The sequence below is a fragment of the Colletotrichum chrysophilum genome, assembly GCF_026319265.1.
Source record: "Colletotrichum chrysophilum strain AFK26 chromosome Unknown scaffold_90, whole genome shotgun sequence".
In the NCBI taxonomy this organism is placed as follows: domain Eukaryota; kingdom Fungi; phylum Ascomycota; class Sordariomycetes; order Glomerellales; family Glomerellaceae; genus Colletotrichum; species Colletotrichum chrysophilum.
In genome coordinates this window covers 37,264-59,578 of record NW_026517377.1, presented here as the reverse complement: position 1 = coordinate 59,578, position 22,315 = coordinate 37,264, and the positions used below count along the sequence as shown (strand labels likewise).

At 52.8% G+C, this 22,315-nt stretch overlaps 7 protein-coding genes across 7 annotated transcripts; 4 read left to right on the top strand and 3 right to left on the bottom strand.

Moving 5' to 3' along the window:
* Nucleotides 1-1,520: 1,520 nt before the first annotated feature.
* On the top strand, nucleotides 1,521-3,873 carry COL26b_009392 (uncharacterized protein; the record flags this gene model as incomplete). Its single annotated transcript, XM_053182123.1, has 2 exons — nucleotides 1,521-3,549; nucleotides 3,599-3,873. The coding sequence occupies 2 exons, from the start codon at nucleotides 1,521-1,523 to the stop codon at nucleotides 3,871-3,873; spliced, it is 2,304 nt and encodes a 767-aa protein (XP_053033914.1).
* Nucleotides 3,874-6,960: 3,087 nt separating this feature from the next.
* Nucleotides 6,961-7,350, top strand: COL26b_009391 (uncharacterized protein; the record flags this gene model as incomplete). Its single annotated transcript, XM_053182122.1, has 1 exon — nucleotides 6,961-7,350. The coding sequence occupies one exon, from the start codon at nucleotides 6,961-6,963 to the stop codon at nucleotides 7,348-7,350; it is 390 nt and encodes a 129-aa protein (XP_053033913.1).
* Nucleotides 7,351-7,836: 486 nt separating this feature from the next.
* COL26b_009390 (uncharacterized protein) lies at nucleotides 7,837-9,273 on the bottom strand (the record flags this gene model as incomplete). The annotated part of the gene is made up of 7 exons (XM_053182121.1): nucleotides 7,837-8,156; nucleotides 8,623-8,683; nucleotides 8,733-8,789; nucleotides 8,838-8,891; nucleotides 8,941-9,015; nucleotides 9,125-9,144; nucleotides 9,267-9,273. 7 exons carry the CDS (start codon nucleotides 9,271-9,273, stop codon nucleotides 7,837-7,839), a joined length of 594 nt encoding a protein of 197 aa, XP_053033912.1.
* An 85-nt stretch (nucleotides 9,274-9,358) lies between these two features.
* COL26b_009389 (uncharacterized protein) lies at nucleotides 9,359-10,645 on the bottom strand (the record flags this gene model as incomplete). Its single annotated transcript, XM_053182120.1, has 8 exons — nucleotides 9,359-9,667; nucleotides 9,721-9,761; nucleotides 9,891-9,934; nucleotides 9,988-10,102; nucleotides 10,157-10,222; nucleotides 10,283-10,289; nucleotides 10,339-10,489; nucleotides 10,632-10,645. The coding sequence occupies 8 exons, from the start codon at nucleotides 10,643-10,645 to the stop codon at nucleotides 9,359-9,361; spliced, it is 747 nt and encodes a 248-aa protein (XP_053033911.1).
* A 645-nt stretch (nucleotides 10,646-11,290) lies between these two features.
* COL26b_009388 (uncharacterized protein) lies at nucleotides 11,291-12,595 on the top strand (the record flags this gene model as incomplete). The annotated part of the gene is made up of 5 exons (XM_053182119.1): nucleotides 11,291-11,320; nucleotides 11,407-11,568; nucleotides 11,625-12,157; nucleotides 12,210-12,352; nucleotides 12,561-12,595. The coding sequence occupies 5 exons, from the start codon at nucleotides 11,291-11,293 to the stop codon at nucleotides 12,593-12,595; spliced, it is 903 nt and encodes a 300-aa protein (XP_053033910.1).
* A 145-nt stretch (nucleotides 12,596-12,740) lies between these two features.
* COL26b_009387 (uncharacterized protein) lies at nucleotides 12,741-13,655 on the top strand (the record flags this gene model as incomplete). The annotated part of the gene is made up of 1 exon (XM_053182118.1): nucleotides 12,741-13,655. The coding sequence occupies one exon, from the start codon at nucleotides 12,741-12,743 to the stop codon at nucleotides 13,653-13,655; it is 915 nt and encodes a 304-aa protein (XP_053033909.1).
* Nucleotides 13,656-16,912: 3,257 nt separating this feature from the next.
* COL26b_009386 (uncharacterized protein) lies at nucleotides 16,913-18,246 on the bottom strand (the record flags this gene model as incomplete). Its single annotated transcript, XM_053182117.1, has 3 exons — nucleotides 16,913-16,992; nucleotides 17,050-17,922; nucleotides 17,982-18,246. 3 exons carry the CDS (start codon nucleotides 18,244-18,246, stop codon nucleotides 16,913-16,915), a joined length of 1,218 nt encoding a protein of 405 aa, XP_053033908.1.
* Nucleotides 18,247-22,315: the final 4,069 nt, after the last annotated feature.

The following is a 22,315-nucleotide window of genomic DNA, read 5'->3' as shown; positions in this document are numbered from 1 at the left end:
GCCGAGGGCGAACCGATGCCTCCAAGGTGGGTTCATTCGTACTTGGGAATATCCGGTCTGTCTTTTTTGGTGTGGTAGAGGGGCGAAGCGCGCGATTATCACGGTGAATCACTCGTCGTGTTGGGCCGCCAAAGTACCGAGTACACTTTATGGCCTTTGCGAACCTCTGACGCGCGAACCCTCGCGAGGGCGCATCTAGGTCTGGGAGACATCAAATGAGCGAGTCCAAGTGGCTCGTTCAATGCGATTTCCACCGATTCATGCGCCAACTGAAAGGGCTGGCAATATACAAATTTGCAGGAATATCCAAAGGCCGTCGGCCTGACGGACGTCACGGGTGCTAGTGTACCACTCGAGCTGTCACGGTGGCGGTTACACGATCACATGGCATCCCACAATCAGGCAAGGCATCGTGTCGCTGACAAGCCCTGCATAGCCACAGGTCCTCCATTGTAACAGACCACGACCATGGCCTTGGTCTATCCGGATTGCGTCGAATTCGACAACAGCCCTCTTCGCGAGCCCCGACTATACCGTCATCGTCGAACCCCGCCTCTAGAAGCTCATCCATCGGTCTATCGAGATCAACCTCTATGACAACCCTGATGGCAAACGCTCCAGGCATGTCCTTCAGCTCCCACCCGTCGTCACCAAACTTTTCCGAAGATCTCTCTCGCTTCCCCTCCGAATCGTTACACTCGTTCTCCTTCGCCCACCAATCAGAAGAATATATCCACAACCGCCAAAATGTCCTGAAGAGATCTATAGAATTTATGAAAGACAGAATGGGGTGGTCCGTCTCGTCTTCAGATGTTGCACTCGCGAGTGCTCAGGCGCGAGCAGCGGGCGATGTCGAAACACAAAACATGCTCGATCTGCTGGCAAGGGCACAACTCGTCGGTGCAGGCAACCTGCCCACCAACGATCAAGCCCTCATCGGGCCTCTCACCGGACCTGCCCAAGTTTCCGGAGAGAACTTGTTCGAAGCAAACTTCATTCCACGAACCTCGAGCCCAGAGCCTTTCCACTCACCTTGCGAATCCCCAACCACGACACAACCAAAGCCGTTTTTTCCAGGAAGGGAGGAGTCACCGCAGAAGAAGCAAGAAGAGAAGCCGAAACAAACATCAGGCGATGCAGAATCCGAGAGCTCAAGCAGAACCCCGACGAACGAGAGCGGTACAACGACAAAGACATCTCCACCACCATCTCGTAGGCTGAGCCTAAAGCGCACGTTGACAGACACACTCCCGGTTTCGGTTCACCAGCAGCTGATAGAGACAATGGCGCAACCATACCTGGCGGCTCACGAAGCACTCGCGTCCCCGACGACAGCTCACCCTCTATCTGCAGGCAACATGCCAAGCGCCTTAGGTCCGGCTGTGCATGGGCATTCGACAAGATGGGTTCCTGCAGCACAAGCAATTTTCACGACAGAATCTAAACCTCCATGGACAATCATCGCCGCCAACGACCTAGCTTGCCTGGTTTTCGGAGTCACAAAAGCTGAAGTCAGGAAGATGGGTATTCTGGAAGTCGTCCAAGAAGAGAGAAGAGCTTGGTTGGAGAAGAAATTGCTGCAAATGGAGCCCGAAGAGAGTCTAAACCACGAGGCTGAAGATGTTCCGGCACCTTCTCCTCCACCTGCATCTTCAACGTCACTACTGGGTGGCCGCGGCGGCATAACGGCCCAATTGCTGAGCAAGCCCAATTCAAGATCGCAGCCCCCGAAAACCGTTCAACGCAAGGCACAAACCGTTCACAGTGGAGATCCTAATCCACCAAAACTCAGAGGAAGCTCACGGCATCAGAGCAGTAGATCCAGAGGTGTTTTGCTGTGTGGTGACGTGGTTCCAATCCAAAAGCGAAACGGTGCGACGGGCTCCGCAAGTTTGTGGGTAAAGGAGAAGCGGGTTGGTTTGATCTGGGTCCTCGAGGAAATCCATGAAGACGTGGCCAATATCGAGCTCGACGACGAAGGTATCGTTCAGAAGATTTCGGGTGCTACGGCACCGATATGGGGCTATGAGTCCCTCAGGCCTGGGGTGGACGTTGGCAAGCTGATCCCGCGCATTCCCCGCCAAGGCATTGACCCTCGCACTGGTGAGGTTGACTTTGCCCAGATTGCGAGGCGCAAGTTTTTCACATGTCCAAACCCGGCCAAAGTCAACATTCCTTGCACGGTTGAGCAGGTACGCGGCAAGACTGAGCTGAGAGTCTCGAGCTTCCCGCACATTGCAGGGATCATCGTCGTTGACCCAGAGAACCTCAAAATTCAAAGCTCGAATTCCGTATTCTGCGGAGCTCTGTTTGGGTTCGAAAAGCCCGACGGCATGCCCATTGACTCGCTCATTCCGAATTTTCAAAAGATACTCCATATTCTGACGGAGGAAGATGGCGTTGAGCTCCAAGATGGGATTGTTGTACCTGAGCACAGCTTCCGACGGGCATCGGCCATTTTGGGTCTGCGGGAAAACCGCCCAGATGCTGCCGCAACGTTTTTGCGCCCTGATGGGTTGCCGGGAAAACACAGGGACGGTTCTGAACTCAAGATCGACGTCCAAATGAGAGTCGTCAGAAGTGCAAAGCAATCCACGGTGATCCAGGAGACTGTGATTGAGGATGAGGATGAAGATAAGGGCGGAGATCAGCAAGACGACACATTCGCCATTACTCATTCGGAGGTCGTGTTCGCCCTTTGGATTACCTACTCCAGGCACATGCACGCCAGCAGATCAACTCTCGGCGTGACGTCGGCATCAGCCTCTGGAACGACAACTCCCTTACATCAGCCGTCGCCCGGACAGACGCCCGCACACACGCCACTCGAGATTAGTTCGGATTCCGACGAGCCCAAGTCGAAGGAACCGTCAACTGCTTCCGCCATCACCAAGCAGCTCAAGGAAGTCGCAATGACGGCGGCCGCGAAGCTGACTGGTGCACATCGATCCCCGGAAAAGAAGCAGCAAGAGAAGCCGTCCGTCCCACAAGTCGTCGAGCCCTCTCACAAGAAGACAATCGATGATTTCCAGATCATCGAGGACATGGGACAGGGTGCATATGGTCAAGTTAAGCTGGCGAAGTACAAAACGACACAAAAGAAGGTAGTTTTGAAATACGTCACCAAGCGGCGCATTCTCGTGGATACGTGGACGAGAGATCGTAAGCTGGGCACAGTGCCTCTGGAAATTCACGTTCTCGACTACCTGCGACGGCCCGATCTCAAACACCCGAACATTGTCGACATGGAGGACTTCTTCGAGGACGATGTGAACTACTACATCGAGATGGCTCCGCATGGTCTGCCAGGAATGGATCTCTTCGATTACATTGAACTTCGCAGCAACATGGAAGAAGCCGAGTGTCGCAGCATGTTCGTTCAGGTCGCAAAGGCCATCGGCCATCTTCACACGAAGGCGCTGGTAGTACACAGAGATATCAAGGACGAAAACGTCATTTTGGACGGCGAGGGCAACATCAAGCTGATTGACTTTGGGAGTGCGGCGTATATCAAGAACGGGCCCTTTGACGTGTTTGTGGGCACGATTGGTAAGAGCAGTCAGATCTATTTCTAGTGGATGTACTGACGCAAACATAGATTACGCTGCGCCGGAAGTCCTCGCGGGCAAGCCATACGGCGGCAAGGAACAAGATGTATGGGCACTGGGAATTTTGCTGTATACGATCATCTACAAGGAGAATCCGTTTTACAGCATCGACGAAATCATGGATCGCGACCTCCGCGTGCCGTGGACGATGAGCGACGAGAGCATAGACCTGGTGCGGTGCATGCTAAACCGGGATGTGGAGGCACGATACGACATCAACCAAGTACTCGCCCATCCCTGGTGCCAGGAAGGTGACGCCGAGTAACTGACTCGATGGTTTATGGTTGACGGTGGAATGAGGAGTGGGGTGGAACGGTACAGGCCTGCGGAGGGCATGAAACAATTTGGTCAAGATACCCAAGAGCATTCTTGAACAGCACGGCCGGGTTCACCAGACCGGCCGGTTGTGCTTAGAGAGAGCCATTTGACGCAAGCAAGAGACTTTTTTCTTTTCTTTTCCTTCGTTTGAATGTGATGACTTTGGGACGGAAGGGGAGGAAAGGGATGTACGGCGTGATGGCCAGCGGAGGAAAACGACGAGACTCGGAGAGACGGACAACCGGTGTGCACATTGTACTGGGTTTGCATGGAGCTAGGTGGCATTTCAGCGAAGACAAGACACTTGATAGAAAGAATCACAACCTTGGCAAACGGGATGGTGGGGGGGGGGGGGCCGGCGTAGCTTGTAGGGAATATAAAATACGGAATATATTTTTCTGAAAACTTTATTCTGGTCGTGTTGACGATGCTCGTTGGACATGGGTCTGAAGGACTGTGGGCCTTCGGCTTCGAAGCCGATTCCGGGGTCATTGGAGCCCCGCTCCGGCCCCGGGAAGGGTCCCGGTCCTCTGGATGCAGTCTTGAGATGAAAGGACTTTTGGTCCGATCAAAGACACCTCTGGCCTATGTAGTTTTTATGAACTGTGGTTGTGCATCATGGGTCACAGCCAGGTTATAAAGACGTCGGCAGCAGGGTGGAAATCGAACACCGCGCGGTGCAAAGATGGGGAGATGGGGAAGGAGGGCGACCAATGTTTATGCCCTTTCCTATGAAGGCTCAGGTTCTGGGTGATACTCTGAGCTGGAAATGCTAGGGGAGAGGCTATAGAAGGGGTCTAGATTGCTTGAGGTTTGTAGATGGGTTCTTTTGGGTTGCGTATACGTCTTTGAATATGGTGGAGATGTGGGTGACGGAGGGGAGGGGCAGGGGTTTAACTGAACATTATGCATTGCGTGAGGCTATGATATTAGAATGGTCTTCAGTGTCATGTCCTGTTTTTAGGCAAAGTTGTCAAGGACTCACCCTTTTCAGACAAGCCATTATCAGCTTACTTAGGAAGGCCTACAGTTAAAGCCATTCTAAACTGACATCTCTGGCGCGGATGCTGATTCCAGGGAATATGATAGCTATGAGAGGAACCTTTGAGCATTCAAATAATTGTTCAAATACGCACAATCTCCTTCGAACTTTCCTTCTTTTGGGCCACAATGAGATGGGACGAGCGAATGTAGAAACATTTTTTTGAATGAAGACGCGGACGTGCGCTGTGTACGAGCATGTTAACTAGCTATCTTTGTGGAAAGGAGCCTCGCTAGCTCAAAAAAAACGTGCAGTTAGCATAGTATTTGCGCAATAAATACTCCGGAGATTGTGACAGAGGTGACGAGAGGCAGGCTGTGAGGCGTTATGATATACCAGCGCAAGACTAATGGTTTTACAACGTGGGCTGTGGGGAATAAAGCGTCGTCTGTCGCCCCATTCAAAGACCAGTGCCTTATTTCCAGCAATCCTATCTGCTTACATTATTCTTTTCCATTTCATCAAGAACACAAGACATTAAATCCTTTGGAATTGCAGCATGTTACATGTAGTTGTGGTCTACGTCCGCAACAGTGTTGGTGGCAATGGTCTCATCCCGTGGCTGTTCGCTTCACAATGGTTAATGTCACGTTCATTTTCAATAGTCAATGAGTACTGGAACTTACTCATGGTCAATCCTGACAAGCAATTGCCCGTGGTGCGGCTGCTGTTGACGGTAGTGGCGAGAGCTCATTCTGGTAGTGTTTCCAGAAGAGAGGTGCATCGTTGAGCTGACCATCCATCCATGGGCGTATGGTAAGCTGCCGCGAGGTTTGGTTCCTGTTTATACTTGAATGATGACTCTAAAAGAGATGGAGATACTCTACAAGAAGGAAGGGATGACGCGATAAGATGATAGTTCTTAGTATTGAAGAGATGCAGACCGCTTTGGAGGGGTTAACAGTACATGTTAGGTTAAATGTTCAAGAAAAGGAGCCTCTCACGCAGTCATATACTGCGCAAAATTAATCCCTTCCACCCTTAAAAGCATATTTATAGAGTATTTATCTTCAAGGTGATACTGTGAAGCTCTAAATATGGCTGAAAGAGAGCACATGCTTATGCTGGTGACGCGGCGGCTGAACCAGCGACGCATTTCTACAATATGTCAACTTATCGTCCGCAGAATCTGGTAGATCAGAATTTCTATATACTAGGTAGTTGAGTATGTCGAAAAGGTCTCTGGGCACATTGAATCCTTGGAAATCCGGGAGGTGATAGAAGCCTCTGCACTGACGACTTTGAGCAGGATTGAATGGGGCTTCGACCGCAGGACGCCCGCTTATGAGAAATCAGTCATCATCTCAAGCCAGAAGCTGCGAAATTGAAGTATTCTGGCGAATACTACAGGAGAGAGTAGGACGGATAGCGAGGGCGCAAGTGAGGAGGCTTTCCCAAAGTTGCAATCCTCAATGAAGCTGAAAGCACCATCTCGCATCCCAGGTAGGCGAGAACGTTCCGTTTACCAAAAGTTCAGGAATGGCTCAATGATATCAACATCGCCTGTTATCTAAGCAACTTGATCCAATTGGACGCTTTCATATATACATGCTCGGTTGTACGCGGGAAGGGCCAAGACAGCCCTTTAAGCCGGTTCTTGGATGCATCATACCAGCCCGAGATCTCCTTGCTTCGTACTCGCACCGTCGATCTCGGCGTCCTTTGTCCTTTTCGATGTGTCCCAACCAACTTGTGATACCCTCGTCCTCTCCATCTGGAAAATGATAGAAACCAGGATGGCATTGAGACCTTTATTTCATCGCTGTCACGTTGCAGCAGCAGTCCCACGGTGTCCGAATTCGTTCGCCTTCGCGAGAGACTTGGCATGTGGTGCGTACAAATAGGCCTCAGAACACTCGAATTTTGCCTGCTTCCTCATCGAACTTGGACTACGTGTCTGCCAAGATCTCCAAAACACGGCATCACACTCTTTCAAATTATCCCAGCCCCTAAATCCGTCAGTCGTTTCCAACATATCTTCCCTCGGACACCATGAAACTCCTCCTCTTACACCCAATAATCCTCCTCCTCCTCGCCGCCCTGACACCCCTCACCACCGCCTCCTCCGCCAAATGCTCCCGCTGGAAAGACGGCATCCCCATCACCAAAAACTTTGTCATCCCGATGTACCGCCGCTACTCCATCGAGGTCAGCGGCATGGATGAGGGCGAAGACGTGCCCGCGTTGTGCGGCACGCTCTGGAAGGAGCTGAAGCAGTTCAAGGGCAGCTGCGTCGTCTCCGTCGACAAGCCGACGTGCGAGGCCAACGGCCCCACGGCGCTCCAGTGGTCCTTCAGCGTGGGGCTGGGGTGTAATAAGGGGATGGTGCATGCGGCGTGGTGGGATTCCACGAAGAATCGGCTGGGGAAGATTGAGTGCTAGAACGCTTGAGAGGATGTGATGGTTGTCGCGATGAGCTGTACATATTTTGGCCTGCGACTTCCCTATTGTTTTGAACCTGAGGACTGCCATTGGGGCTTGGCTTGCCACCAGACGTAATCGAGGATTGACTGACCTCTATATCCTGCAAGGTATGACTAATGATGCGGTGTCAGCGGCCAGCTGGTTGGGGAGTATTCCTCCAGTCCTCGATGAAAACCGATGCTGAGAGAAGACTGCATATTTGATAAGACGACCCCAAGAATGGCGATCTGGAGCAATCAGTCTTGTGTGTTATGATATAGTCAATTGACGGACGTAACATTTCTTTTGAGTGTTCGGGCAAGATCTAGTAACTTTTTGATGGGAATATACAGGTTCCCTTTTTGTTTCCGTGGACCATCCTCAGCATAAACCCCCTCAATTTCCAAATTTTCCAAAGGCAGTTCAATCTTGTGGGAGATTGAGTCCCCCACAGGAAGCAACAGCTTAAACGCTGAGCTGCGCGGTGCCAGACTTGTTGATGTAGTCGGCGTAGGGGGCAAGAGCCTTCTGGATGGGACCACCCGGGCCAACGTAACGCTCGACGATAGTTCCGGAGCGTCCGGTGTACAGAGCGGGGTCCAGAATGTTGTCCAGCTCTGCGTGGACAGGCGCAAAGTACGGGGTCGCCCGGATACGCTCGATCAGGTCGTTGGCGCCTCCCTCCTTCTTGACGACGTCGCTGGCCTGGTGGGACAGAACACGGATCTCCTCGTGTGCGTCCTGGCGAGAGCCGCCCTTAGCCACCAGCTTCATGATAATGTTCTCTGGCGATGGAGGTTAGCACTCGCCCAGATCCTGGGGAACCCGATGGACAGGAAAATGGCTGTAACACGGAAGCTGCGTTGGTAGAATCAGGGCCATTGAACGATATACGTTTGAGTCGGACGGGTTGAGGTTGATCCTTCGTTGGCGTTTGAAATGCTGTCATTCCCGATGACGTATTGTTTTGGGGGCTTTTTCCAGCGGAAAACAATTCGAACCAAAACAAACTAATACCTTCTCATGGCCCTGAATCTACTCCTTTTAGCAGAACCTTAGATTTTCTTATTGCGGCTCACGTCGCATCCAGAGTCTAGTCAGGACCCGCATATTCTACTCACACAGCGAACTCTACGTTCACATTGACGTATCGCGAGAGCGTGCTGAAGAACAGGGATGATGACCTCAAAAGACTTTTGGTTGCGGCCATTTTTCCTGTCCAAAGGGTGATGGGAAGAGCGAAAGACTTACCGGTCGCCATGAACGGAAGCTCGTCCATCACGCGGGCGTGGATACGCTTAGGGTAGACGACCTTTGATTTTGTGAATAAATTGTTCAGATGGGAGAAGGTGAAGACTTACCAAGCCAGAGGTCACGTTGTCCAGTCCCAGAAGGATGGCATCGGCAAGGAGGAACATCTAGATTTGTTAGTTTCCAAAGTCTTAAAGCTGAATGAGCGATCAAACCTCTGGGATATCAATTCTCCTGATGGCAGAGTCGTCGAGGGTACGTTCGAACCACTACGGTACATGTCAGCGATTTACGGCTAAGTGATGCCTCGATTCTTACCTGATCCGCGAAAGTGTCCGCGAAATTGACGGGCAACGAACGAAGCTTCCTTCCCAAGGAGCAAATGCGCTCGCTCTGAAACTCATTAGTATTTATTGATGTGATGTAGAAGGGGGCGGAGGAGGGGGGTTTAGGCTTAGTATCGTCGCCTGACGATTCCAGGAAAATGAAATAAACCACGCACTCTCATGGGGTTTCTCTTATCTGTATTAAAGTCAGCTTCAGTTCGGATATCCAGGGTCTTTTACGACAATGAAAGGAAAAAAAAAATTTCTTCCTTTTCTGTTGTAACAGGGGTTGGACCGGGGACGAGGTGTGAGACTTACAAGCCATGGCGCTTGATCCGATCTGGTCCTTCTCGAAAGGCCTAGTCGAACGATAAGAAATCTATCCAATAGGATCACTTCATCTTGATAACTCACTCCTCGATCTCCTTCTGCGTAGCGAGGTGACGCAGGTCGTTGGTGATGTGCATCGCGGTGGCACCGAGGCCAGCAATGGCGTTGGACACATCCAAATCGACCTTACGGCTGTAAGTCTGGACTGAGATGTCGTAGACACCCGTTTCGAAGCCAGCCAACTCGCACAGGCGCTCATTCAGCTTGTCAATCTTCTCTCCGTCGCCGTGGTAGACCTCCATGAAGGAAGCCTGAGTGCCGGTGGTACCCATCGCACCACGGAAACGCAGTTCCTTGCGCTGAGTCTCAATGTTCTTCAAGTCCCTGGCCTGGAATTCTGTCAGCACGAGCACGGTGCAATTAATTTTGGCCGGGCACTAACCAGGTCCTGAATCCACTGAGTAGCGCGACGACCAACGGTGACTGAGAGACGATGGTCAGCCTTTTGGTTTTTTTAGCAACGCTGACGATTTTCATGCGCCCCCAAGTATTGATTGAGCGGAATCTAAAATAGCATGTCTTGAAGCGTGCAAGGAGAGGAAGTGAACGCACTCAGCTGGGCGGGCTGGTAGTGGGTGTAGCCTAGGGTGGGGAGACTGCGATTCATCAGAAAAGGTGCCCAGTACTAGGGGCCTGGTGGTGTCCTCACTCCTTGTGTTCGAGAGCAAACTTAGAAAGGTTGTCGATCACCTTGGCCAGCTTGGGCAGCAGCAAGTCCATGGCATCTCTCATCAGAATCAACTCGGCATTGTCAGTGACATAGCCTAGTTCATCTGGTTAGCCATATTCTTAAGAGAGCTATGTGAGAGAATGTTTACATGAAGTTGCTCCGTAATGGATGATTGGGGCAGCCGCAGGAGCGACTTGCCCAAAGGCATGGACATCTAAGTCGTGTCAGTCATATGGCCATGAGACTGGGAGAAAAGTCAGCAGTAATAACTTACGGGCCATCTATGGATTGTCAGTAAGTCTCGGATGATTTGGCATTCGGATAACATACAACATCGTGGCGGCGTCTCTTCTCCTCAACAGCGGCCACCTGGAAGTCCTCGTCCGTGACGGTCAGGTGCTCTTCCATCTGCTTCAACGCCTCGTCTGTGATGCCCTCAACGCCAGTCTCCTTCTCGGCTTGGGCAAGGAAGAGCTTAATACTTTGTCAACAGAATTCGCCGTAATTTGAGAGACTTCTTTCTACCCACCCATAACTTGCGCCAGGTCGAGTGTCTGGATCTCGCTCCGAAGAGCGTTTTCATCTCGGGGCTAGCATATCTGCCGTCGAGCGGGGTTGCGTACGTGTCGAAGCCCATCTTTTTCTCGTTTGTGGAGGCTGAACTCAAAAGCTGGAAGATGAGTTTATGAAGACGCAAAATTGAAGACTTGAGTCAACCCGAAGTTTTCCGTTCAGAAAAAAAAGCTGTCTGAGTTACCAGTGAGGTGACCCCGCCATCTGCCACACTGACCCCGCGGTGCTGCTTTTGGCAGGCGGTCAGAAAACCCCAAGTGCCCCGGCAGTCTACTTCAGCAAGCCGACCGGTGACCCCTGCCGGTCGGGTCCTCTTACCTCATCTTGGGAAGCACGAATCAAGGTACATCGGCTTGGCCCAAGCTTCAGCCAACTCTTGTCTAGTTCCTCTCCAGCCACCATCGACCAACTAACTACATTCCACTTCATCATCAGTCGAAGCCTGTCGTTGTAGCTCTTTGAGTGCTGAAGTTTGATTTGGGATGCGCTTCCCATCGCTTCTCATCTCTTGTAGTCAACAGAACTCCTGGTTCAGGGGGGTAATCAGTGCACGATGAGAGCCCTCGATGAGACCCAGTGAGTGCGCGTCGCATCATCACAACAGCCCTGACATCATCCTCACCGACTAATCCAATACACAGGACCCGATGGGCCGAGACGTTGAAGTATGCAGGCATTCTGCCTGATTTACAGCGCGCAGTAAAATACAATGGCTCATCAAGTCCGTGTATCTCGGGCTGTAGGTCTGTTTGCTGGAAGGTCAGTGTGAACTGAGTGCAGCCCGTAGTCTCATGCCATTTCAAGCTGACCAGCGCACACACCCAGGCTTTCCTGCTTTTTCAGACTGCAGAAGTTGCAGAGTGGGCGCAACACATTTCCGAATCCCGTGATTACTACTCTCGGCAGCGCGACCATTTCTTGAAGTTCATAAAGCATCCCGAAGAGCTTGCCAAAGTGGCTGTTGATCCTCTGACCGATGATCCGAAGGTCAGTATCCCGGCGTTACTATTATCATATGCCGACATGCTCACCTCCCCTCCCAGTCCCCTTGGAACACCGTCCGGCAGGACGAGATTATTCGAGCAGAAATCGCGCAGGACGTTCGTCGCCTCCCAGACGAGCCATTTTATCACGAAGAACGAATCCAAACGATGATCATTGATGCGCTATTCGTGTACTGCAAATTGCATCCGAACAGCGGTGGCTACCGTCAGGGCATGCATGAACTTTTTGCGCCCATTGCATATGTCGTCAATCAAGATACGCTGGACCGCGAAAGCCTCTCTTCGAGTGGTGCCACGGCAGATGAGACAATGCTCACAGTGCTTGATTCGTCCTACATCGAGCATGACACCTTTGCGATGTTCTCAAAGATCATGGAGAAAGCGAAGGCGTTCTACGAAGTTAAGGATTCCATTTCTAGAGCAGCACTGGCATCCGCTTCCAAGGATCGGGCAGAAACCTCGGCCATCGTCGAGAAGAGCAAGTACATCCACGAGGTTTGCTTGGCAAAGGTCGATCCTGAGCTCGCAAACCATCTCAAAGATATTGAAATCCTGCCACAGATCTTTCTAATGTAAGTGCTTCAGGCTAGAATTTTCTGCCACTCCTGCTAACATAGGTCTCAGTCGTTGGATCCGCCTTCTGTTTGGGCGCGAGTTCCCATTTGATCAATGCCTCGTACTCTGGGATACCATGTTTGCCGTCGACCCGTCGCTGAACTTGATCGATCTTATTTGCGTTGCTATGCTCATTAGGATACGCTGGAGTTGTGAGTCTTTTCACACCTGCAGTGATTCCTCAATTAACACTTCCCAGTGCTCGAAGCAGACTACTCTGTTTGTTTACAGTTGCTCTTGAAATACCCAGCCCCTGAAGCTCCCCATGGCCCACACACGTTCGTGGACGATGCAGTGTACCTCAGAACGCATCTTAATATGTCAGGTGGCGCGTCACTTATCTTGAAATACACGGGGAAGATGCCGAGCTCAACACCGACGCCATCGGCTGGTAGCTCGCGGCCATCGACGCCGATGGGTCAGGCATTCTCCTCGTTCAGGCACCGCAACAAGGGAGCCCATTCCCCAATACCGTCCCCAGGCAGGTTCATCCAGCAGCAAGGCGGCGTGGAGGCTTTATTTCAAGGTGCCGCCAAAAACATGCTCGAAAGGAGCGAGAAGCTCGGCATTAACCAGGCCGTTCGGGATGCCATGGGCGAAATCAAAAGAAACATGCAAGGTCTTAACGACGTGCGCTACTCGCCTCGTGTGGCGAGGCAGCTGCTCAATGACGAGACGGCGGCCCAGGCAGTGGCCGCATTGGAGAGAAGAAATAGACTATTGGCCAACATGCTAGACGATACGGTTTCTAGTCTGAGATCTCTGGCTACATCTGATCTGGATAACAAGGTTAAGACCCTAGAACTTGTCGAAGTCGCCGCCGCGAAGGTCCAGTTCGTCAAGGTGTACTTGGAGGATTCCACCATCGAGGTCCCGGATCTGGAGAGCATCGCAAGTCCAACATCCGAGGATATCAAAGAAGAGGTCCCGATGGACATCGGACCAGACGATAGCGCTGTGCTCGGTGGAATGCCTGCCCCTGAAAACGTCGCAAATGGTATTTCAACTTTGTCGCTTCAAGAAGACGGTAAGCCGAAATCTTCGGATCCGCAATCGATTCTGCCTGATGCAATGGAGATCACCGAAGACAGCCTTCCTACTCAGCCATCGGAGGCGCCATCAGTGTCGGTGTCGAGCCCAGCATCTGGAACACCCTCACCGAAGCTCCAGCGGCCTCAACCGCCGATCCCAACTCGATCAACTCTCGCACAGTCTTCGTTCTCTTGGATGCTCGAGCCGGACCAGTCGGCGCACTCAGCAACGCCGCCGCAGCTACCCAAGGCTACTTCAGGAGGTAACCACAAGAAGCGGCCTTCTGGGAATATCAGCAGAGAGCGCAACGCATTTCTCTTTGGCGAGGTTGTGGCCGGGTCAGAGGACCAGAGCAAACCGGTCAAGTCGGACGATATTTTTGGACTACAGCCGATGGGCAAGTCGAAGTCCCCTTTTGCATGAAATACACATTGCAGGTTTAGAGTCACATAACGATTACGAAGTCAATATGGAAAGCTGTAGCGGCGTGGTTATGATGAGGTTACGACGCGTTGCATTATTCCGTATTCCTTAGAAGGCTTGAAGTCTACACAGCATAATGCTATGGTAATGATCATCGTCTCTCTGCTCCATTGGTCCAATGCATTATGTTGGAACAAATGGCAGGCTCTATCGATGCTGTGCCGCAAATATTGATACTGTGCTTCACCTGTCTCTGCTACCTGAGCATTCGGGGCCTCTTGCCAGGCTCGCTCTCAGGATTTCGACGGGTACCAGGCCGATCTTTCCTTCCCTTGTCTAGTGACCGTTTACTGACAACTTCACATCGTGGAACCAACAGTGGACAATTTGTGCGCGCAAACCTCGCTTGGTGCTCCCTGTTCCGACACACTTCTCATTCGCCTCAAAGGACCTCTGGCAATCCACATCTCATCAATTGGGCCCCCAGCTAAGATCTGAATGGACAGTAGGTGCATTACCTCCTACGTGCCCCGTTCCACAGCACACCGAAAGCAACAAGATCTGCCCACTGCCACGATTCCATATCCTCGGGCTCGGGGGCAGTGTCGCCTCGTCCTACGGCGCACACGCACGCCAAATCCAACAAGCCCTGAAGACATCAACATGGTCAAGCCAACTGATCCTTCGAGAATGCTTCCATGCGGGCTTGGCAACAATCACTAACGTGCATTCAGCAACGCCACCACACGCGAGAGCCCAAGCCATTGACGCTAGTCGAGGAAAACACACAGTCCAAAGCGGCCAGATCACCAACCTGGAACCAACAACCACTTCCTCGACAACCCTTGCTCGAGTGGAGACGACCAAAGAAATTCAACCTCTCCCAACCCTGTCAACGGTAGCAAACACGCAGCAGAACCATCCGTCTTCATCGTCACCAACAATAAGCGTGTCCACCCTTCTTCATGAATCCGTCATCCCATACAACCCTAATTTGAATTCTACAACTACAGGGGTTGCTTGTAATTCAGCAAAGACACTCGGGAAACACCCTCTCCAGGGGTTCGTCGTCCTCGACCCGGAGTCCCGACTCTAACACACTTGGCAACCCCTAAGTTGACTCTGCGCTGCTTGACAAACCTGCGGCACACACCTTGAAGAGGACGCATCCCAACCCAACGACACGTTATCTGTCTGTGTCTGGCCTGTGGCACCACACCCCAACTCCCTGAAAACCCCATATCCAAGGATACGTCACATGGCCTCCCGATTTCATCAAGAGCAATCTACTTGGCTGAAAAAGGCAAGCAAACAAGCAAACAATTCAGCAGCTTTGGCCATCTTGCAAACTGCCACACGCCCCTCGGCATCACCGCCGCATTACACCCCTTCGTTAGCCTGCCTGCCCCAGTGTGGTGCCCCTGGAATATTCGACAACAATAGGGCATCCGGTGAAAGCCCATGTTCCTGCGTCGAGGAAACAAGCCACCACACATGGCTCATCCTCATCTCTTGTCTTCTCCTCCAGCCGCCAGTTTGCCCAACACACGCCCCTGCTGATCGAAGAATGCCATGTCAGCTTCCCTCCCCCAACACCAACGCCAACGCCGTACATCTACAGGCGCTGCCCGCATCATCCAATGCCCACCCAGCCTCACGGCCTCACCACACAGCCCTGATCTCCTAGAGACCTGTCCTGCTTCACGCCCCGGCACCATCAAGTCCGAACCTGCACCCCAAACCAAGCAATCGCCAACTCATCTCACATACACATCTCTCCCCAAGCCACCCAACGGCCCTCCATGACTATGCTACGGCCGTATGAAGAAGATGCTATTCATACCTGCCCGAACGCCCTGCGCCAGGCGGTCACACAGCAGTACTGCACTGAACTTGCTGATGGGGGAGGGGTTCCGCCCAACATGCAGGGGTCGAGACACGACAGCCGTCAGAAGACAGGTGTTTGCCTCGCCCCGTTCTGCCTTATTCCCTCCTATTCCCCAAATAATCTTCTTTCCAACGTGGCCCCAAACCCCCTGATCCCAGACGTCCTCTCCCAGTTTCAGTGCCCTATTGTCCAAGCCCAGGACAATGGGGGGCACAGACGTCGACGACAAAGCAGCCGCATGATGATCTGCTCCCCCAACTCCCATCAAAGCCCCAGTCTCAGCGGGTTCTCTCTTACATTTCAGGAAATCACAAAGGGAAAGTCATTCAGCTGACCCATTGATTCATCTGAGCACACAAGGAGTGGAGGTTCGCTTGGTTCGGTTTCGAGTCTTTCAGTATTGAGCATCTTGAGGCGCTCCCTGTGTTCGTCTAAATCTACTATTATCCTACCCTTGTCCCGGGTGGGAAAGATGGTTTCTATATACAACCAGGGCAGCAACAATGGCCAACCCCGTAAGAGACATGTACAGACGGGGCTTCCAACCCGCCCCCAACCTCCTCCGCCCCCCCCGCAGGAAAAGCAAGACCATCGTGAATGCAGAGAAACACACTTCGTATATCATAATCCCTGAGGCGAATCGCCCCTTAAGATGTAAGAAAAGGTTGGGCCCCTTTGATGATGTTTGAAAACAGACAATAAGAGAAAATCAAGCCAGACAAGCTGACCACGGCCCTTCCCCCGGGCCTCCCGACGCGCGCCTGGTATCTCGTTTTGCCCATGACACCTGCCTCCCCTTCCAAATGTAGCAACTCCGGTTTTTTTCATTTCATTTCCCACCGTGAATTCCCATGAGTCCCGTCCTCGTCGTTTCGGCATCCCAATAAAAGACAAAGAAAAAAAAGGAGGCAAATGAACTTCAGGCGGCGACCTATGGAGGTGCCAGCCCACGTAACCTTGCGCTCCAGATAAACGTTGTAACTTCTATCCCCTTCTTCCGGGGAGAGAGTCGAAGAGAAGACAGAAAGCAAACGCCCCTTGATTCTTCATCATCGTACATGACCACAGTGTTGTTTTTATAACTTTTTGTGCTTTTGGTTTTTCGCTTGCGGAGTAAAAGAAAAAGAAGCAGAAGTGATGGTTCTTTTAGAGATTACACACTAATAACCTGATTTTTGTGTATCCTTTTTTGTGACGTGTGATTTTGGTTGTGTCCCCTGGTGTGAAGTCTTGTGTGAAGATGTGGAAAAGGGAGAAGAAGACCAGAATTGAAGGGGGCTTGGGATATCTGTCGTAAAAACGCAAGAGAAAAAAAGGAGCAAAATCTTGTAACGGAAGAAGAGAAGAAGTGAGACGCAGAGAAGAGAAGCTAGAGACGGCTGTTTTGGATGGCTCGCCTGCGCTTCTTTCGTTGCTCTGCGGCGTCGAGCTGGGCTTGTCTCGCACGACCTGTAGCTACTGTTAGTTTGGATGCCCTATTTGTGATTGAGTCAATGTAAAACGTACCAACTTTCTCGTACTGCCTCTTGTGCTCCTCCGAGACCCAGGAGTAGGTGATGGCGCGCTCGGGATGCATGGCGAGCAGGCCGATGGAGTTGTTCATCTTCTTGCCCTGCTCGCGGACGTCGCACTGGAAGGTGCGCGGGTTGTCGTCCTCGTCGAAGACGAAGAGGTTGTTCTGGTCCGTGGCGGGGATCTGCTTGTTCTTGCGGTAGTAGACGCCCTGGAGCCCCTGGGGCCCGCGCTTGTGGCCCTTTGCGGCGTCTTCGGGGAAGACGGAGGCGTACTTGGCCTCGACCTCCTTCCAGGAGAGGTGGTGGTCGACGCGGAAGTAGTCGATGAAGTCGACCTGCTGGATGGTGTATTTTACGTTGCAGCGAGAGCCGGTGGGAGAACGGCGGGGGCGGCGGGAGGGAGAGGAGCCGCCGGTGCGGAGAGTCACGGGGAGGCGGTTCGTGAGGCGACGGCCGACGATGGGGGGCGAGAGGGGGTGGCGGTGATGCTGGTGCTGGCTTGTTGTTGGGGAGGGGAGGGCGTCTGGGTAGGCCATAGGCGGGATGGGCATGCGGTAGGCGGTTGGGCTGGGGATGTCGATGCGGGATTCTGGAAAGGAGTTGATGGACTCGAGGGAGGTCCTACGAGGACCCGTCAAGGGGGTCATGAAGGTTGCTGAGTTTGGCGGTTGAGGGGCGAATTCCGGGTCCGGGAGGCGGAGGTCGAGTTCGCGGAGGCGTGGGAGGGTGATTTGGGCATTGGCCGAGGAGGACGAGAAACTGCCGTCTTTGGAGGTGAAGGAGAGCTGAGAGGAGACCGACGGAAGGAGGTCTGGCGATCTTGGTTCAGGCGAGGAGAACTGAGAGTTTGTTGATCTCGTCATATCTGAGACTTGACGTGTGAGCCGTCGGTTCCTGCCATGAGTGAGAGAGGGCTTTCCCTACCTTCTGACTTTACTGATGAGAAGCTTTGTGTGGGCGAGGGGAGCGTGGGTGACTTGAGGTTGAAAGATGCCATGGAGGCGAGTGTGGTTGCGACTTCCACTTCGTGACGCTGACCCGTTGACGGGGGCTGCTGCTTCGAGCCGTAGCGGACATCGACGTCCATTCTGTCGTCGTAGCCGAAGGAGGAGGAGAGACTTGGGAGAACCCTGGGGACGTCGTCGTTGCGGGCTTGAGTGAGGCTGCTTGGCGGAGGCAGTCTGTCCATGCCGTGCCGGTGTTCTTGTAAGCCAACAAACATCTTGCCTGATGTTGATGATGATGAGGTTGTGTGAGGTGTCGACGAGGTAGGTGATCCAAAGACAACGAGGTCTGAAGAGCAATGAGAACCTGGCACCTGCGGAGATCTTATCGATGAAGAATGGTGAAGGAAGTTTGGGGGCGAGGTATGTTGATGATCGGGAAAGGAGAGACGAGACGAGTCATCGACAACGGGTCAGACCCTGATTATCAACTTCTACCCGTCCGCGATGGATCTGGGTTGTCTCTAGGTTATACGTCTTCTTTTTCTGTTGTGTCGTCTGGGCCCCTGGTCTTCCCGCTTCCTCTCTTACTCACTTAATCTACGCCTGGGAAAGAAAAAATAAATAGGGACCCTGGTTCGGCTTGGTTGGTAGTCGGTCGAGTCGACACGACCGGGGGTGTTTGAGTTGAAGACGACGAGCAAGGTTTATGGGCTATTAGCTCTAAGCAAGGGCCTAGGGAGATCGGGCTCCGCCAGGAGGCTTCTTGACAGCGAAAAAGCCGTTTCTTATTTCTTGCGGTGCAGACGCAGCCAAAGGGTAGATCCATGGCATGTATCCTGCACGTCGCCCAATCTGTCGAGTCTCTCTCTGGACTGGCGGCCGAAAGGTGTGTGGTGTGGTGTGCCCCTCCTCCTCCTTCTCCGCCGCCTCCTCCTCTCCGAGCCTGCCTCGCTCTGGGGACACGATCCCGGTTCGTCATCTCTGAGCAATTGGGTCTCTGGCGCCCCTCTTCCAATTGTGTAATGCGTTTTCAGTGTCTATCGGTATACCTTTGGAACGCCACCCTCCCTATGAGTGGACGAGCAAGGGTTTTGGAGGCTACGGGGACTGTGGAAGGCGGGTAGCAAACAAGGCTCTGACCTGTTTGGGAATGACGAGGATTGGGTGTGAGATGGCAGGCATGCATTGTGAGACGGGGAGGTGTGAGGATCAAAGAAGAGGGAAATGGACCGCGGGAAGGAACTTGCGGGCGCAGGTGGGGGTTTTGCAGGTTTGCAAGGGAGACTTAATCCGCATGTCGACCTTGGACCAAATAGTCGAGATGACGGTGCATGTCCATACAATGGAGAGGGGGAGGAGGACCTTTCGGGGGAGCTGCAGTAGGCGGTACTATTAATGAAAAAGGACGGGTAGCGTGTACTGCTGTGTGTACCTCCCTACATCAATATGTGTGTGGGCAACCTTGCTACAAGGTGCGTTGCGTCCGCTGTCCTGCCGTTGCGCGCAGGCCGCAGGTTGGTGGTATTCGGGACCTGCTGCACAGTCGATATTCTCCTCTCCGGGGGCGCTAGTCTTAGATCGAGCTGCGCGTCACAGCTGGGTGCGTGAGGGTTTGGAGGGTAGTACTGGCCCGGGGGGCCAAGCCGCGAGTTCCACTGTCTTTCGGACGTAGCAGAGACGAATAACGGATGATGGGGGTGTTTTTTTCATTTTTTTGCGTTGGGTTTTGTTCCATGGCGATTCGGGGCCGCGGGTGTGAAAGGGGGTGTGGATAGCGAGAATATGCACTTGGGAGCATGTTGTATCCATTGGTTGGTGGGGATGGCGCCAGCCGAAAGAAGTGGTCGAGCAAGCGTCCAGTGTGTGAAATGTGTGATGAGAAACAGAGCAACTGTAAAAGTGACAGTGACAGTGACAGTGCGTTGGAGAGCAGAAAGACAGAACCGCAGACACAAGCTGCAAGCATATCATCTGTCCATAGTGCGGCGTGCTGTGCTTTGCTTTGCCTTGTGCGACCTCCAGCCTCATCAGCAGTTGGACCAACGCGCTCTTGTCATTGGCTCTTGTTGGGTCCTCCCAAGCCTGACCTGGGACTCGAAGATGAGGGTCATAATCGGTTGAAGTATTGTCGTCCCGGATTTCTGGAAGCGAGTGCAATAATAGCAGACATGGCCCTGGCTCTGCCTCCAGCATGCTCTGCACAAAATGACAAAATGCGGTTGTCGAGTTTGCTTGCCTTGGGGCCGCCCATTGTTGTTATTGTCGTTGCCGTTTCATTTGGCCCATCCATGCCGCCCATCCATCCCGAGTTTGCTTGCCTTGGGGCCGCCCATTGTTGTTATTGTCGTTGCCGTTTCATTTGGCCCATCCATGCCGCCCATCCATCCCGTACAATACGATGACATCCGTCTGAATCCCACACACACACACACACACACTCACTCCCATGTGTTTGCAGCGTGGCCTGCTACCGGTGTCGAGAGTCGGTGTGATTCTGCATCGCGCTGCGGAATGGAACGCCCATTCTATTCGGCCACCTGCCTCTCGCTTTCCTCTCTCCTCCTTTCTCGGATCTCTCTCCACACACCCAGTAGCCAAAGTCACTCACGACGACGACCAAGTCTGCAAAGCTGCAATCTCGCAGGCGAGTCCCCCTTCGTAATAACTCAGGTTTCTGTCTGAGATGCATTTCTGATTTGAGAGCGATAATCACACTACCACATCGGTCCCGCTGACGGAGGGATCGATGAATGGCGGCCGATTGAAAGCACCACGCGGTAGTCGTCGACTGCAGCCGCCTTACCGCCGCCCGTCAAGGGTCTGGGAACACGGTTTGTGGGGCCGCCGTCCTGTCTGGCCTCGAGCTCGTCCGTTCGATTCTTGCGGGGACCGCCCGACGAGGGTGGGCAAGGCGCACACGGCAACCTGCTGCTGAAGTTCCCAGGTTCCTACCACCTCTTCAACACCCAGTTTTGGCAGCGTTGGCAAGGTTGGGTACGCTTAGGTCAACCATGACCAGGGGGGAGGGGTGTCCCTTGGCTGACTTCGTTGTAGCGTAATTTGCGCAAGGTCGCCATGAGCGCATCTGGATCTTCATCATGATTCGAGACGCTGGAATAAGAAAGCGTCGCCGCCACAGATTTCGATGGCCAGATGGGCAGCGGATGGCGGAACACGTCTTGCTGGGGGTCCCGACCCGGACTCCCCACACCACACAAGAAGCATACATACGGATAGCATGTAACGGTCTTCTTGTGGTACAGTGCAGTGCATCCAAACCTGTCCACATTCGCCCGTCCTGTGCGCCTGCGTCTGCGAACCTGTTGCCGACCGGCTCACCGTCTGGCCAACGGACCCCAGATTTCTTATTCCACTCCCAGAAGGTACCCTTTGTCTCGTCTGGACTCTTCACTAGATTCATCCCAAGCGCGCTGTCAAATTCAGGGATCATCCTCCCTTTAGTCAAAGCCACGCGACGATGGCTGGGCGAGTGCGAGGTGCAGGAGCGTTCGCCATGATGTCTTCTTTTCTTTTTCTACTTCTTCGCCCGTCTCCTTTTCTTTACCGCTCTGACGACGGAGCGGTGATAAAATCGCTTTAGAGTCCGAGTTACCGTGTCGAACCCTGGTCATCGCTCGGTCCTGGTTGGACCACCTTGAATAGCTTCTGGTGCGTTGATGCTGCAAACTCGAGCAGCGTGCTCTTTACTAAACCTCACAGCCTTGACTTCGCAGCGAATCGCTCGACGCAACACTTGCATTTTGCAGCAGTTCTTTGTGTCGCCCGTTACCAATCAGCCCTGAAACCCGGGTTGCTTGTTGATTGTTTGGGAAACTTTGTGCGACCCCGCGTGCCGAATGCCATGATGCATATCAATTTCTGGAACCGGCAGCGACGTTGACAACGGAACGCAAGCCACGAGGTCGCGCAATTGTGCCTGACTATGCTCTTAGGCCACGTCTGAATGGTAGCCGTTGAAGGCCGCTTTCGGTCTCCTTCGTGACCGCCTCAACTTGGGTTGCCGAATGTTGACATCTGCAGATGGTCGTGCTAGACCAGCGGCTGCGTTGTTGTCAATAATGCCACCCAAAAGGCTACGCCCTGCGTTTGTGTGGCTACCCGTCGTTCTTTTTCTGCGTTTCCTTTTGGAACCTGTCTGCAACTCTCTTCAAGCCAATACCCGTCGTCAAAATCCGAAACAGACAAGCTCCCGGCCGGCTTGTCGATATGATCTACAGAAGCATGACGCCCGATTAAGAAATCGTCTATAGCGAGCCATGTACTCTGCTTCCGCCATCGGCTTGTACATTG